We start from the raw sequence: 16358 nt of genomic DNA on the forward strand, positions 1-16358 counted from the left end.
AGAGTAGGGGGTCGTGCTGGGGGTACAGTTTAAGGGTTGAGGGTAGTGTTAAGGGGTATGTGTAGTGTTTAAGGTTTGAGTGTAGGGTTTAGGGTAGTGTTGTGGTGTATGTGTAGAGTAGGGGGTCGTGCTGGGGTAGTGTTTTAGGGTTTAGGGTAGTGTTGTGGTGTATGTGTAGTTTAGGTTAGTGTTTTAGGGTTAAGGGTAGTGTAGGTGGGTCGTATGGTATGGTTTAGGGTAGAGTTTTGGTGTATATGTAGTGTAGGGGGTCGTGCTGGGGGTGGCTTATTAGGGTTCAGGGTAGTGTTGTGTTTTTGTAGTGTAGGAATTTGTGCTTGGGGTAGTGATTTAGGGTAGAGTAGTGGTGTGTAGTGTTAAAGGTTTCTGTGTAGTGTCGTCATGTATGTGGAGTGTAGGGGCATAAACACAGTGGTGGAATGCAAAGTAATATTCATGCTTTTACGAAGTTAAGGTAAGCGTAGTAATATAATGCGTACTAATGCCGTTTGCGATGTAAAAAAAACAAAAACAAAAAGCAAACAAAAAAAAAAAAAAAAAAAAAAAAAAAAAAAAAAAAAAATCGCACTACATGCATGCGTAGTAATGGCATGCTAAGTATCGTCATACATTCGCCTCAGGCATTCGAGCACAACTTCAAAACCCTTTGCACAAAGGTAGCATTATAAACACACCCACTACCTTCCAAGCTCAAAGACCAATCACCAAGAGATGGCATGTGCAAGCAAACTATGCAACTATTCCTCACTCTGAGCATACCAGTACCTACAAGTTAGTTGCAAAACAATCAGAGCATGCTTTCTTTAGTACATGTCAAAACTCTTCCTACGGTTGTAGGACGGTACAACATTGGTAAAAACATTCTATGCCTTTAAAACGTATTTGTTGCCCCGCATTTGTTTAGTGCGCATATGCTTTTACCTTGCATGCCATTAGCACACATTACTATGAAAAATTATTAAAAATAAAAAAAATATATATATATATATGTATTTTTAAACTTTGGGTGGGGGGGGGGGGGGGGGAGACCCCCCCATACTTACCGTAAATGGTAAATTAAAATAAATATATATATTTATTTTGTAACTTTTGGGGGGGGGGGGAGACCCCCCCATACTTAACATAAATGCGCTGTAAAGGCATGCGTGGTAAAGGCCTATACGTGCTAAATAAATGCGGGGTAACAAAGGCGTGATAAAGGCACTACGATGTAAAAATTGCATTGCAAAGACTGTTTCCCCTTCCCAGAGTGGATTGATCGACACTCCACTAATAAAGATCTAGGAATGGAGTAGTCTAGTTGTCACTATACAATACTACAATGCAACAATGGCCCTTACTTGGCCCAGGTACAATATCGACCTCTGAGTAGAAAATAACAGAATCAAGCAGACACAGAGTCACTGTAAGTCAGCTGTCAAGAATTTTATGTACGTATGCATGCATAAAGAATAGTATTATAAGTTTTGAGCTGGTCCATGCAATCTTACTACAAACTGGTAGTAAGCTATTGCAGATGAACAGCACAGAGCTGGTCTTTCTCTTGCAGAAAAGTGAGGATCTGCAATCACCCCACCATTAGAAACTGGATAACGCATTGTACGTCAGGATGGTGCGAGAGCCTGCTACATTTCCATGCTGTGAAAAGCCTTCAAGAGAACTGTGAGAAAATGGGGTTCTGTTGGAGCACTTTTTGCCTGGCTCTTGATGCAACTTTGGCTGTAGAGTACTGGGTCCCTGCTGATCAGGTTCCCAGTACAAGTGTTCTTTCCCTAACTGATCCACAATTGGCAACTTCAGCCCCCCTGTAGGTTACAAGCAAATGGTACCTAGGGCATTGGGACTGAAAAGGGTCCCTTAGGGAACCCTCAATTAAGCCATGCAGACTATCACTGCAACATGCATGGCCTTGTGCAGACAAAAAGGGAAAGTCAACATGGGACACTGCCTGTGTGCCATGCCAGCTAGCACTGCCTAAGATATAGGTAAGCCACTCCTCTAGAATGCCTTATCAGCCCTGAGGCAGGGTGCACTCTACCATAGGTGTGGGCATATCTGCATGAGCAGATATGCCCCTACAATGCCTAAGTCCATGCTTAGATATTATAAGTGCCTGGGAAGCCATATAAAGTCCATGGGCTGGAAGCTCGACAACTTGAGTTCCCCAGCACCAGGAGTATGTTTTTGAACCCAGGAGTGTTTTGGGATCAAACTGCTACTCTCAGTAAACCCACAATGATGCCAGTGTGGGATTTATTGTACATGTACTCAGAGGGCACTTCAGAAGTGCCCCCTGAAAACCAACCAACCCTGGGGTGGTCCAAGACTGGCTTTAGGCAGCCTGCTACCACCAGACATGTTTCTGGACCCGTGGGTCGAGAGCCTCTGCTCTCTGGGACCATAGACAAAGCACATCCTGGGCAAAGGAGCCCCACCTCATCCCCCAGGATGGACACAGTGCTCGATAGGGAACCTTCAAAGGCCTGCCGCCTTTGTAATGCGACACCTAGCCTCTGCTGTTAGCAGCAGATGGCAGCACCCGGTTTCAATACCCACTTTGGGTGAGAAAACCGATGGGAAAAGCTAGGAAGAATAGCAGGTGTGTCCACCTCTTCCAACTCCACCACTAAGGTGGGGAAGGCAAGGTGAAGCACATCCATCAGTCCCCGTCATCTTGAAGATGGGGAGACCTCTCTATTCAAGGTTAGGATTATGCCCCCTCCCACAGTAGGGTGGCATAATTGAGGGTGTAGTTACCCCAGGTAAGATGCCCATTTACACCCCCTTAAAAAGCTCGTAAATTTTGTATTTAAGTGGCCCCCCCCAGACCTGGAAACGAGTTCCTGTCGACCTAAGAAGGAGGACAAAGAAGACACCGTGCAACGAAACCTGAAGATGCCTACTGACTTGGCTCCAGCCCTACATGCCTGTCTTCAGCTTCAAAGACCGTGCAAAAGAAGACAACGCCTGTCCTGCAGCCAGCGACTTCCAGAACCAGAGGAAGTTCTGGTCTTTGATAAAGACCAGAGCTTCCGAGGACAGCAGATCTGTCCCCAAGAAATCTACACAAAGGACTTTAGTGCCCCCAGAACCGCAAGTCCTGCCCCCTCTAAACCCGACACCTCTGGCATGTGTCTAGGTGGCCCACTGACCCAGAACAGGTTCCCAGTGATCCTGACATCATGTCCAGTGTTGAGTGACCCCTCCTAGACTCCACGACAACACCTGTAGACTAAATCCAGAAGCCCTTTCCCCACCCCCGACTGGTTCCGGTAGGAAAAATAGGACGTCTAAGGACACCCCTGCAATCCGAAGCCCCTGGGCCTTGGTGAGCTGAACCGACGGTGCCCCTACGACCTACAGCATCACAACTTACCTCTGCTGTTGCTGGTTTCCTCCATGCAGCCTCTGGTTCGACACCTGGAGCCTATTTGTCCAACCGAGTTTCTCCATTCAAAAGCATTGGGTGCCCAATGTTGTATTTTCACCCTGCACCCGGCCGCCCCTGTGCTGCTGATAGCATATGTTTGGTGTTGCCTTGTTTTCACCTGTTAATTTTCGGCACGTTTGACCTGCCAAAATGTAATGCAAGTTGAGTTTTTTTAACACAGCCGATAAATGCGTTAAATACCATCACAACCATAATTCCAACCCATGCGTAAATAAGGGTTAAAGCATGGGTCGCAGTATTACGGACAACCCGTAATCATGCCCCAAGTCCAAATGTAGAAATATTCACATTAACTCTGTCCAGCGGCTCCCAGACAATAGCGCCTCCTCCTCGGATACCGCCGGCTGCCTTCCTCACTGAACTTTACCTTCTCAGACATTTTTCTATAAAAATTATTTTCAGTCCGAAGGTATAGGGAGACTGGCCTTAATCCGAACTGCCATCCACCATAACTGTGCCCTTGGTCTCACACGACTAGAAGTCTGTGGTTTTAATTTTTTTTTTTTACCCTTAACTCCAGTTCTACTGATTGGATTTTGGTGCCAAAATAATTTGTTAAAATGTACTCTATTTTCTAGATAGGTGTGAGATTTTTCTTGAGTTGTGTTTTCACTTCATTACTGATAAGTGCTGCATAAATACTTTACACATTGCCTCCAAGTTAAGCCTGACTGCTTTTGTGCCAAGCTACCAGGCGGTTAAGCACAGGTTAATTTATTGACTTTTTGTGGTTTACCCTGACAAGGATTATGGCTGTTGCTTGAGAAGAGCTCACACCGCCTTAAACCAACAGCCCGATTTCTCACACTAAAACACTTGGAAAATAATGAAACCTAATACTGAAAAACAATGTTCAACAATAATGCATCTGCATGAACAAAAATAGTACAATAAATTATACTACGGTATTTACAAAAAAGCACACATAAAAACAGTTTGCTGAGGAAGATATACAGAAGATTCACGATGGGAATATTAACATCAGTTATCTGTCCAGGTTGCTCTTTAAATAGCTACTGATGTAAACATAAATGAAAGCCGTACAAGTATTTTTTAACTATTTGGCTTAGATGCTTTAACAGGAAAAACTCAAGACTGGGGGATGTATTACTAGAAAAGATAAAATAAAAAAATCATCAGATCTGGTTTCTAAGGTATTGCAGAGCTTTAGTGAGGTTCAAGGGTGTGTTCCTCACATGATACCAGGCATGATATTCAGGGCACTGCCTTTCTCTAATAACCTATCACGTAGGTGGATTCTGCTAAATAAACCACAGGCTTGACAATAAGGACAGGAAAAGCAGCATCATTTAACTAGCAGGCAGCTTAGAACACATCTATGCTGTATTCAGCAACGTCTCAAACAGATCGAGGTAGACATACTTTAGACCAATCCGCTGGTGATGGTTCAGCTTGTGCTCGTTCTTTTTCAAATCTGGAAAAAAAAACAGGACGCAAAAATTAACAGCATAACAGGTAATGTGATATGCTTATATCAGCATTTATAGGGACTGATTAAAGAGTTTGGTGATAATGGAAAATCCTTCTAATTATTCAGGAAATGCTAGGTCTTTTGGCTAATTAACCCACAAAGTTTATTCAACATTGATGACTGTAATGTGGAAAACTTCCACCAGTGGATTTAGCATTTAATCTATAATTTGATGCGTTTTCCATGACCACCAAGCTGAATGAGACCACAGCCCAAGGCCCACTTACTTTCCAACAAATATGATAATCCTACCCATGATAAACAATGCCAGTGTTTGAGACAAGGCCCTGCCCATCTGAAATGTGTCAAGAGTTTCTGGAGGGCATAATATATGGTTGAGATCCAGAAAAAGGGCCATGTGAAGAAAGACAAGGGGAGAATGGGAATTGGGGCAAAATAAACACTGGGAGAAAGTGGTGACAGACGTACTTTTCAAGAAAGGCACACAGTGAAATATGGCCACGGGGGAAGCTGGGATACCCAAAATGAAGGAGACACAGTGAGATCAGAACACAGGGAAAGACAGATACAGCATCCCCCCTACATCTGAATGAATAACACTAGTAAAGCACACTGCTGGCCCATAACTTCGTGTCCCGGTGCCTCAAAAGGACAAAACAGTGAGATAGAGGAGAGATAGAGGGACTTAAACAAACAAGTTATCAGATGTTCCCTATAAAAAAGCAAACAAAAGAGTAGATTAAGGAGCAGCACACAATGAATTCAAAATTTTGGCAATCCACCAAGAACAATATTTTTCATAACAACTTTTAACACACATAACGATTACCAATGCAGCTCAGCTTAATATGAGGATCAAGCGGATTCCAAACTGCAAAAAATTCCACAATAGAGTAGAAAAACACACTCATGAAAATTCACCAAGCAGGGGACGTGGCTGTATGAGCCAAGGTAGTGGACGCCTAGGCATGGAGTATCCGCTGCACCAGCCAGTTTTCCTTCATGCATCCGCACCATCATACTATGGTGCAACACAGTGACTGCAAAACCACGTAGGGGCAGGCTGCTGTGTTTTTTTAATGCCCTGGCGCCTTGGTGGGGAGTAGCAGAGAGGTCCAGTTGCACCCCCATCAGATTTCTTCGCAGGCCCTACTTCCCTCAACTCTTCCAGCAGACCTCCCTTCTGGGACCAGGAGCATGCTAGTTTGTGTCCCGTAGGAGCAGTGGGGTGTGAAGGAGAGAGACAAGGCTCCTGTTTTTGCAGCACTGCAAGGTGGCTGGATGGACACGGTCCGTCCCTTCCATCCGCTGGCCCTGTGCCTTACCTGTGGGGAGACTTTCATCAGCGACAGACCGATCCGCAGCTTACAAGGGACACTCGCTCAACTGGACAACGCCATCAGCCAGGCAACCTTGCCTATGGGCCTCCCAGACGACCCCTCCACAGCTGGAAGACTGGTAGGAGGTTCCCTTGCCAGAGAATACAGTGGGCCCCCCTCCCCGGAGGCGCTGACAGCTGCAGAGTGAGTGGGCCGACGCTTGAACTGTAGAGCTCTTCTCCATAAAGCAAGCCCACATGGTCTGGACTATCGTCCTACCTAAGTTTTGCGTAAGACCTCTCCTAGGCATTACAGAGACCATGAGATAATTCTACAAGACGCTAAACGGGCAAGCCCGCTGCAGACGGACAACCATCAAGTCATGCTGATTCCCAGATACACTGCTGCGGTTCAGCACCAACACACCTCATTTGCTGGAGTACAGCGAAAATTAAGCAAGTTGGGAATTAAATATCCACTGCCTGGCTAAACCCTGCATGACAGCACGGAGCACAATACACGTGTTTGAGGAATCGACAGTGACCTGGGATTGGACTGAACTTTTTTCTTCATTCAATGCTGTACTGGCATAGAATTGGGAGCAGCCTCCTCGGGGACGCAAAAAGAGGAGACATGATCCCTTCAGCCAGTCAGGCAAAGGCAAGTCAGCAGCAGCCACAACACTCTGCTCCACCCGAGACACTGGCTCTGATCCGGCGGACACGCTTAGAGATGCTGATGCCTCCACCTGCTCTTTTGCCCAGCATCCCCATGACTTGGTTACTCCATCATCCTTTGCCTCTTCTCAACAATCATGTTTATCATCTGCTGACAGCCCCATTATAGCACCTGGGCAGCACCCACTGCTGAGGCGTAGACACAGCTTCTTGTTGTCCCTGCGGCTGCTACCATAACCAACAATGCACTCTTCCAGAAGTAAGGGGTTTGTGAAAAAAGGAAGTAAAATAGCAGAGGTAGAAAGGAATTTGTAAAAAAATAATAATAATAATAAAAAATAAAAAAACATGCACACACACACAAGGCAGGGAAGATGGTGTTAAAAAACAACAACAAAAACAAGGAGGCTCCGTCTATCATCTCCTTGTGTTTGCTTTGTTTTTCCTAAGTTGGCAGGGTATGCCCAGACGTGGGTCCCTTGCTCACTTTGCCACTGGATTCAAGCAAGCCTGGCTGATGAGGGGTCTTACTCCAAAACCGGTCCCAGGATGCTTGTTTTCGATCTAGGGAAGACCAGGCTTGGCAGTTCGGGCTGGACTGCTCCCATGAGGAACAGGGTCAAGGCTGATTTGCATATGGCTGGGTCTGAACTGGGGTGGCGAAGTGAGCTAAAGAACGATGATGGATTCAACCCAGATCTGCAATTGGGGATGAGTGTCTGAAAAGTTTAATCACTCCGTCTATCATCTCCTTGTGTCTGTTTTGGAAGTTCCCTTTAACCCATCTTTATAAGAGTAAAAAAAACTGCGTTAAGAACAGTGTTTTTCATCAAAAAGGCTTTCACCAGTTTGGTTTGGTCAACTAAGGGGAACACATTCTTGATTACTAAAAAAAATCAAAAAATCTTCAAAACTGATTTAACAAAAACATTTCAGCGAATCCACTTTCTTTAAGCATTTTAATTTTGGTCCAAAGCATGTACAACAACTTATTGTAGGAGTGTTGTCATCTCAGGAACCATAGAGATGCCAAGAACCAGAAGTCATTTGCCATTCTTGGGAGTATATAGGTCTTAAGGTCAAGCTTCCGCATTCATCCTGAGTAGATGTGTAGGAAAGTGCCCTTATTTTACATGGTCACCCACAATTTTTGCCTGGTAAATTATGTGATTTCGACTGAAAGGTCACTGGATTCTTGCTAACCAGGTCCCATCCCCAGTGCCAGAGTTCTTTCTCAAAACTGTGCAATTGTTTCCCCAATTGGTAAAGCCTTTAGCTATCACTGTAAGTCTCTAGTACATGGTACCCTGGGACATAGGGCCTGGGGTACTAGTGAGGGCCCCCCCCCCCCACAAGGGCTGCAGCACAAATTGTGCCACCCTAGGGGACCCATCACCAAGCACATGCACAACTGCCACTGCAGGCTTTGTGTCTTGGTGCAGACAAAAGTGAAAATACGACATGACACACATCCCTGTTTGCCATGCCTCCTACCACTGCATGTCCTACTCGTAAGTCACCCCTACAGCAGGCCTGTGAGGGCATACCTTCATAAACAGATATGCCACTGTGCTGGTCAGGCCTATTATTATCAGTGCAAGTGACCAGGAATGCCATTTTAAGACATATGCTGGTCACTGGCGAAAATGAGTTCCCCAGCTACATGATGGCTTCACTGAAGATAGGGTTGTTTGGTATCAAACATCTCGTATTTATAAACCCACACCAATTCCAGTGTTGGATGTATCAATATATGCACTCAGAGGGCACCTTAGAGGTGCCTCCTGAAAACCCATCAGCCTCTGGTGTGCTCCTCGAATGGTCTCTGCCAGCCTGCCACCGAGAAATTGTTCTGACCTAGGGTGAGAGCCTTTTGCTCTCAGGAGGCCCAGAACAAACGCCTGTCTGGGAAGATGGTGTAACACCGCCTTCCCACAGGAGAGCCTGCTGAGTAGCCTTACTTGAGGGGCAAGCTTCAAAGAGCTGCTGCCTTTGGAATGTGAATCTGGCTCCACTCACAGGAGAGGAAGCTGCCCTCCCCTTTGTACAGGACCCCCTTTGCACCTGGACAGGCGTTAAAATTAACTAGTCAGGTAGGCGTGCCACCCCCCAGGCTACTAGTACCTCTGGGGTGGGATACACTGAGATGAACACACATTTTCAGAAGTAGCAATCTTTGTGATGGCATACTTAGGAATTCTGGAGCAGGATTAAGCCCACTTCCCACAGGAAGTGGTCATATAGGGGAAGTAGTGACCCCAAGGGTCAGTAGCCCATTGGCTACTGCCCTAAATTCAGTATTTAGGGGAGTTCCTGGCACCAGAGAGACAGAGCCTACCGAACTGGAGTCGAAGATGGAGGAGTAGAGTCACACCCCACAAGAACAAAAGATCCTGCAACTGACTTGTCGCCAACCCTGCCGGCCTCCCTGCTGCCTTCACTAATTGCACCAAAAGTCGACCTGTCCTGCAGCTGCATGATCTGTGTTCGCATATGACAACAACAAAAAAGAAATCAGCGTAAGGGATCCAGACAACAGTAGAGTTGGACACCCGAGGCAGGGGATAAACCTCTTCAACCATGCTTAGGACTTTTCCATCCCAACAGGGCATCACAGAATCCAACAGAGTGATTTCTCAGTTACTGTTTCTAGACTGTAAGTTTCACAGAATCCAATACATTCCTAGTGTGAATTCTTGAGTTTGTCTATTCATGATGAAAGAGTGTTTATGTCCACCAGCTATGGGAGTCTCATAGCACTGATTGTTAACTAATAATCACCTTACTAATGTAATGCTCAGTGGATTGCAGGAAGTTGTAGTCACCTGGGTTCCCGGTCTCATGTTGGTACATTAATTAAGTCTTTGGTACGAGAGTATCTCAGCTCATGTTCTGGAGAGAATTCCAGAAAACATATCATAACCAATGAATAAAAAACTGTTGGGAGAGAAAATTCCCTCACATGGTGATGGACATGTAGCCCTGCCCTCAGTACCGCTGCTGAAACGATGCCTGGATCCTTGGTGCTTATTTTTGTTGACCTAGGCCAACAAGGATCGTATGTGTGCGTCATGACTTAGGCCTGTCTAACGGATTGAGGTCTTGTTGGACCAGGAGGAGCGTCCAAAGTGCTACCCTCATAGAAGTAAAATGTTACTGCCTTGGCCAGGAGTTAAGCAGCACAATTGCAATGGTGGTAGCATACGGTGTAGTGATCAGTGATCTTTAGGTCGACCCTGGGCAGCACATGCGCTGCTCTGTGAGACAAGATGTACTGAGGAATGGAATTAAAGCTCCGCCCATTTCCCGTCCATCTTTATAATTGGCTCCTGTTACAGTCCTTTCAAAATCATTGCTTTTCATTTGTGAATAGGATTACTAGTCCCTCCTTGGTACTGCCTTGTCTGTATTTGTAACCGCCCCTAACGACTGGACTTTTTACTTGTGGTCTTACATGGTCTGCTTCATCTAGTCGGTGAGCACTATTTTCTATAATGGTCTTCACCTATTCCACTCACAACGCTGTGGCCCGCTTTTACATTGTTGTTAATGCATTTATTCAGCGCGGTCCGCTTTCACTTTAGCGGCCGCGCTTCTTTCATTATTTAATTTGCAGTGCGGTCCGCTTTCACTTTAGCGGATGCGCCTATTTATCTTACACCGAGGCCTGCTTTCACTTTAGTGGCAGTGCTTCTTTATTTAATTAATTTGCAGCGCAGTCCGCTTTCACTTTAGCGGCTGCACAACAGAAATGTGCTTTTTTATTTGTGACTGAGCTCCGTCCGTGCTTTCACTTTAATGTTGGCCATGCCCCTTTCTTTAGACGCTGCTCACTGTAACCTGAATACAGTGAGCAGCGTCTAAAGAAAGAGGCGCAGCCACCATTAAAGTAAAGAGTTACTGCTCTTAGTTTGGATGTGTTGGGTATCCGTTTATTTTCTCAGTCTGTGTGTCATCATGTCTCTATTGCTCAGCTCTCAGTTATCGATGTTAATTTCTAGGTCTGCTAGGAATTTTGCGGTCAGGAACAACCAGTGTCTGGTCAGGCCAGTGCCAAGTCAGACCTACTAAAGAAATCAAAAGTTTGCAACTGAAGTACTATAGACTTACGAGTCGCAAGAAGTGAGGCTCCCTCATCACAGAGTCACAATGTGGACAAAGACTCGCAAATCCATTCGTGGCTCTTAAATGTTCCTTCAGCACAGTGCGACTATGCATGTTTACACTAATAAAGCCTGTATTTTGTGCACAGCAGGCTTTGATAACGCAAAACCCTTTTGTACAACAGGCCCTTAGTCAGATCGGGACCTCACAAATGGTCTCTCCACAGTAGGATGCAGAGTTACCTCTGGGAGCCCTTACATTAGGAAAGGCCTCAGGGTCCTCACTTTTCTCTTCCCGTAGCTTCACAGTAGACATGCACTTCCGGTCTGTAGATGGCACCTCTTCTGCTTTTCCTCCAAATTTGAAATATTCAGCCTCATTCAGTCTAGCAGTATAGCAGTATATTTCCCAAGTCTGGCCTGAACATGGTTTCCTTTACATATAAGTGACTCCATTTTAGCAAATAGACCCTCGATACCCATTTTAAAATGCTAATGCTAGTGCTGCCGTCAGATGTTGTTTGTACTGCAGCTCTTTACACAAGGTCCAAACTATCCTCATTGTTTACATCTGAAAGTTTTAAAATGTTACATCATGCCTATTCTAAATTTAAAGCAACATAGCCATGAGAATGGTCTACGAAAGTATTTGGCCGAACTGGTTACCAGGGTTGTAATCAGGCCTTTACTCTGGGTATATTAACCTGTCAGAACATTGTTTTTTTCTGTACAAGAAAGCCTTTTTAAGGTTGGTCACTGGATGCCAGCAGCGGGCTGCAATCATCTTAAACATCAGCGCTGTGATAACCTCATTTTCTATCACTCAATCCATGCACACCAAAGTTATGTCCAGATCATTACGTCCTAACTAAAGGTAGTGAGCCGGAACAGTCTGCTGTTGCTCGCGGTGGACCTCGCACCGCCTTGCAGGACACCACCTTAGAAGATCCAGAACAGACCAATAAGACTTCAGGAGAAGAGTAAGCCAGATACCAAGTCCCCTCTCACATCTGCAGGATAACGCTTCGGTCACAAACAGGGCAAAAGTTCTAACAAGCATTTGCACAGGTAACAAGTATTTGCAATGCAATAGGTCTCGCATTTGCAAGATTTTGAGCAACTGGAATTATAAATGACAATGCTTTTTATTTCTGTGTTTTCAAAACCTGCAAGCAACGTCTAGAAGTACAAAATGTACATAAATAAAAGGCATTGTCATTTCACAATGCCAATAGGTCAAAGTTTTGAAAATGCGAGACCTATTGCATTACAAATACTTGTAACCTGTGCCTCTGGAGCGAGGCCTACAGTCTCACTCATGAAAAGGTCCACTGCTGAGTACTTAATTCGAGTGAGTGAGTGAGTGAGTGAGTGAGTGAGTGAGAGAGAGTGAGAGAGAGAGTGTGTGTGTGTGTGTGTGTGTGTTATGCGTGTGTGTGTTATGCATGTGTGGTATGCATGTGCTGGCACCTTGTGCCTGTGGATGGTACAAAACGTGGAAGACTTTGGGTTCCATTTTGGGAGACCCAGGGCTGACTGATGGTGGATGTATCCCCACTGACAGATTTGTGGATTGCTGCATTCCTATGAGCTGGATGAGACACACTGGAGGGCCAGGCTCTCCAGCACCCTTCAAAGAGTGCCCCTTTATTCAGGAAGGGGTCACTGGACAGAGGCCTGGGCACCTCTCAGGAAGGAGATGGGTCTGATAACAGCCTCGGTGATATGTGTATCAAATAGTTTCCCAAGCGCCTCTGCTCTACTCGTTATGATTCTGACATCCAGGTGTGAAGCCATCGTCACTTCCAAAGACTGTCTGATGGGGCGATCAGATGTGGAAACACTCCTGCTGTTGACTGATTGCTTTCTGGGCGAAGGGAAGGGCAGAGGGGTACGCACTACACAAGAGCAGACCCCCAAACTACAAACTTCAAAAGACTCAGACACTAAATTATATTCAGTGTCTGGAAATGAAAACGGGAAAATGGGAGCGCAAGGCTCCCAAAATTGTTAACTGTCAAGCAGGCAGTCAGGCTGTGTGAGGAAGAGATTCTCTGCAAGACGTCTGCCTATGACCAGGGATAAATGCTAAGGCCTGCCAGTCTCCCAGTTGGGTAAAGGAACCTCACCCAGGAACATCCAGCCCCTGAAACACCAGTGTTTGTCTGATTGCTAAGACCAGTGAGCCCCGTCAGGACGAGGAGAGCACTGGAGGGAGCAAGGTCCATTGGAGCATCCTGACAAGTGGAACCCCCTACCGAGTAGTGAGGAGACAGCTGCTGCACCAATCGGGTCATTGTCCATGTGCAGGTTTAAGTTGGCGACCCCGTATGCCAGATAGGGCTGCTGTGAAGTTTGCTGTGCTGATCAGTCAATTGCCTTTGTGCGGTATGTAGTTGGTGACCCTGTATGCAAAATGGAGCCGCCATGAATTTTGCCAAGCCGATCGGGCCGTGAAGAGGAACCTACTGCTTTGCCGATCAGGTGGTCACTTGAGTTTGGGGTAGGTGTGGTGACCCAATATGCAACAGGGGGCAATGCAGAAAGAAAACGATCATAGCTTGGTTGATGCCATCTTAGCAAGGGGAGGCCACTATGGGGGCCAAAGCCCCAACTGAGGACCAGAAGGCATAGGAATCCCCCCACCCCCTTGTGGGGAAGCTCAAAGAAAACTTACGATTGCATCGGTGGAGCACAGAAAACTCCCAGCTGTGGCCCCTGTAGAGACGTTTGAGCGATGCGATACCCCAGAGAGATGCTCTCGGACTCCAGTTGGACGATCCCTACTTGTGCAGATAAGACTGAGTGAAGGGCCGGAAAGGTCCAGGGAAACTGGTCTGCCAGATAGCGCTTCAGAGCTGGAACATTTCTGACTGTTCTAAGAGAGTCGGAGTGGGACTCCTGAGACATGGACTGCTAGTGGGTCCTAACCTGAATGCTGTCGACAGTAAATGGGGAATAACCACTAATGCTAGTGAGAGGGAAGTGGGACTCGGGGGCCTGCCTAATAAATACTAGAACCATAACCTCAGGGAGGTGTGTGTATTGGTTGTGTATGCCATATTTTACTTTGTGGACGTATATAAATAATCCTTTTTTCATGAAAAGAAGTATTTGACTCGACAATCACTTATTGCTGCTATTAAACATAGCTTGAGTTGTGAGCCTGTGTTTGTTCTCCCTCCTGTGTCTACTTCCACACCCCCCTCCCACCTCCCCCGCGGGAAGCCTAAGACTGTTCAACCTACACTACCACTGAGAGTGCTGAAGAAGTACTTCAATCAATCAATCAAATTTATAGAGCGCGCTACTCACCCGCAAGGGTCTCAAGGCGTTTGCAGTGTGCTGCTACTGCTCGAAGAGCCAGGTCTTGAGTTGCTTCCTGAAGGAGAGATGGTCCTTGGTCAGTCGGAGGTGGGTGGGGAGGGAGTTCCACGTCTTGGCAGACAGGTAGGAGAAGGATCTTCCTCCGGTAGTGGTTCTGCGAATCCGTGGGACGGTGGCGAGGGAGAGGCTGGTGGATCGGAGCTGTCGGGTGGGTGTGTAGAACGTGAGGCGGCTGTTGAGGTATATGGGGCCCGTGTCGTGGAGAGCCTTGTGAGCGTGGGTGAGGAGCCTGAACGTGATCCTTTTGCTGACGGAGAGCCAGTGCAGGTCTCTCAGGTGGCCAGAGATGTGGCTGTGTCGGGGGATGTCCAGGATGAGTCGTGCAGAAGCGTTCTGTATGCGCTGGAGTCTTTTCTGTAGTTTGGCTGTGGTTCCAGCGTAGAGGGCGTTCCCGTAGTCCAATCGGCTGTTGACGAGGGCCTGGGTGACCGTCTTTCTGGTTTCGGTGGGGATCCACCGGAAGATCTTTCGGAGCATGCGCAGGGTGTTGAAACATAATGACGAGACGGCGTTGACTTGCTTGGTCATCGTGAGGGAGGAGTCCAGGATGAAACCCAGGTTGCGTGCGTGGTCCGTGGGCGGTGCCCAGAGCAGGGGGCCACCAGTAGTCGTCCCAGGCGGATGGGGATGGTCCGAGGATGAGGACTTCCGTCCTTTCTGAGTTCAGTTTCAGACGGCTGAGCTTCATCCATTCCGCGACGTCTTTCATTCCGTCCTGGAGGCTGGCTCTGGCGGTGGTGGGGTCGTTGGTGAGGGAGAGGATCAGCTGGGTGTCGTCAGCGTACGAAATGATTTTTAGGTTGTGTTGGCGTGCGATGGCTGCGAGGGGGCTCATGTAGACGTTGAAGAGGGTGGGGCTGAGCGAGGAGCCTTGGGGTACGCCGCAGATGATCTTGGTGGCCACTGAGCGGAAGGGAGGTAAGCGGAATCTCTGAGTTCTGTCGGAGAGTAAGGAGGTGATCCATTCCAGGGCCATTCCTTGGATCCCGGCGTGGTGGAGGCGGTTTGTTAGGGTGCGGTGGCAGACTGTGTCGAATGCGGCCGATAGGTCGAGGAGGATGAGGGCAGCAGTTTCCCCGTTGTCGAGCAGGGACCCGATGTCGTCGGTGGCTGCGATGAGGGCGGTCTCGGTGCTGTGGTTTGCTCGGAATCCGGACTGTGATGAGTCGAGGGAGCCGTTTGTCTCGAGGAAGGCGGTTAGCTGCTTGTTGACGGTCTTCTCGATGACTTTAGCGGGGAAAGGGAGGAGCGAGATGGGGCGGAAGTTCTTGAGGTCCGTGGGGTCCGCGGTGGGTTTCTTTAGGAGGGCGCTGATCTCCGCATGCTTCCAGCTCTCCTTAAAGGTGGCAGATGCGAAGGAGTTGTTAATGATGTTCCGGAGTTGGGGTGCGATGATGGAGTCGGCTTTATTAAAGATGTGGTGTGGACAGTGGTCGGCTGGGGAGCCGGAGTGGATCGTGTTCATCACGTGGGTGGTGTCTTCAGTGCTGACGGGGGTCCAGGCACAGAGGGTGGTGGTGGGGGGCGTTGGTTCGGTGGTTGGGTGCGTGGTCTGGGCGCCAAAGCGGTTGTGTATGTCGGCGATCTTGCGGTGGAAGAATGAGGCGAGTGCGTCGCAGAGGTCTTGCGAGGGCGTGATGTCGTTGTTGCTGGAGCTGGGGTTGGAGAGCTCTTTAACGATGCTGAAGTGTTTCTTGTTGTTGTGGGTGTTGTCTAGTCGTTCTCCGAATGCTGTCCTTTTGGTGGTGCGGATCAGCTGGTGGTGTTTGCGGATGGCGTTCTTGAGGGCTGTCATGTTTTCTGTTGACTGGTCGTGGCGCCAGGCTTTCTCGAGGGTACGGCAGGAATTCTTGGAGTCTTTGAGGTCGTTGGTGAACCACGAGGTTTTCTTACTGCCGGGTCCGTTGGGAGGATTCTTCAGTGGTGCAAGGGCATCGGCGCAGTTGGTGA

General features: G+C 47.5%; 1 protein-coding gene across 1 annotated transcript in view; it reads right to left on the minus strand.

The window, feature by feature from the left end:
* POLB (DNA polymerase beta) overlaps positions 1-16358 on the minus strand; it is a 188814-nt gene that overhangs the window by 92744 nt on the left and 79712 nt on the right. The window contains exon 7 of the mRNA XM_085634088.1: positions 4853-4904. Within this exon, the coding sequence (XP_085490214.1) occupies positions 4853-4904 (52 nt within the window). The remainder of the gene's footprint in view (positions 1-4852; positions 4905-16358) is intronic.

This window comes from Triturus cristatus, chromosome 11 (assembly GCF_964204655.1).
Source record: "Triturus cristatus chromosome 11, aTriCri1.1, whole genome shotgun sequence".
NCBI classification, from domain to species: Eukaryota; Metazoa; Chordata; class Amphibia; order Caudata; family Salamandridae; genus Triturus; species Triturus cristatus.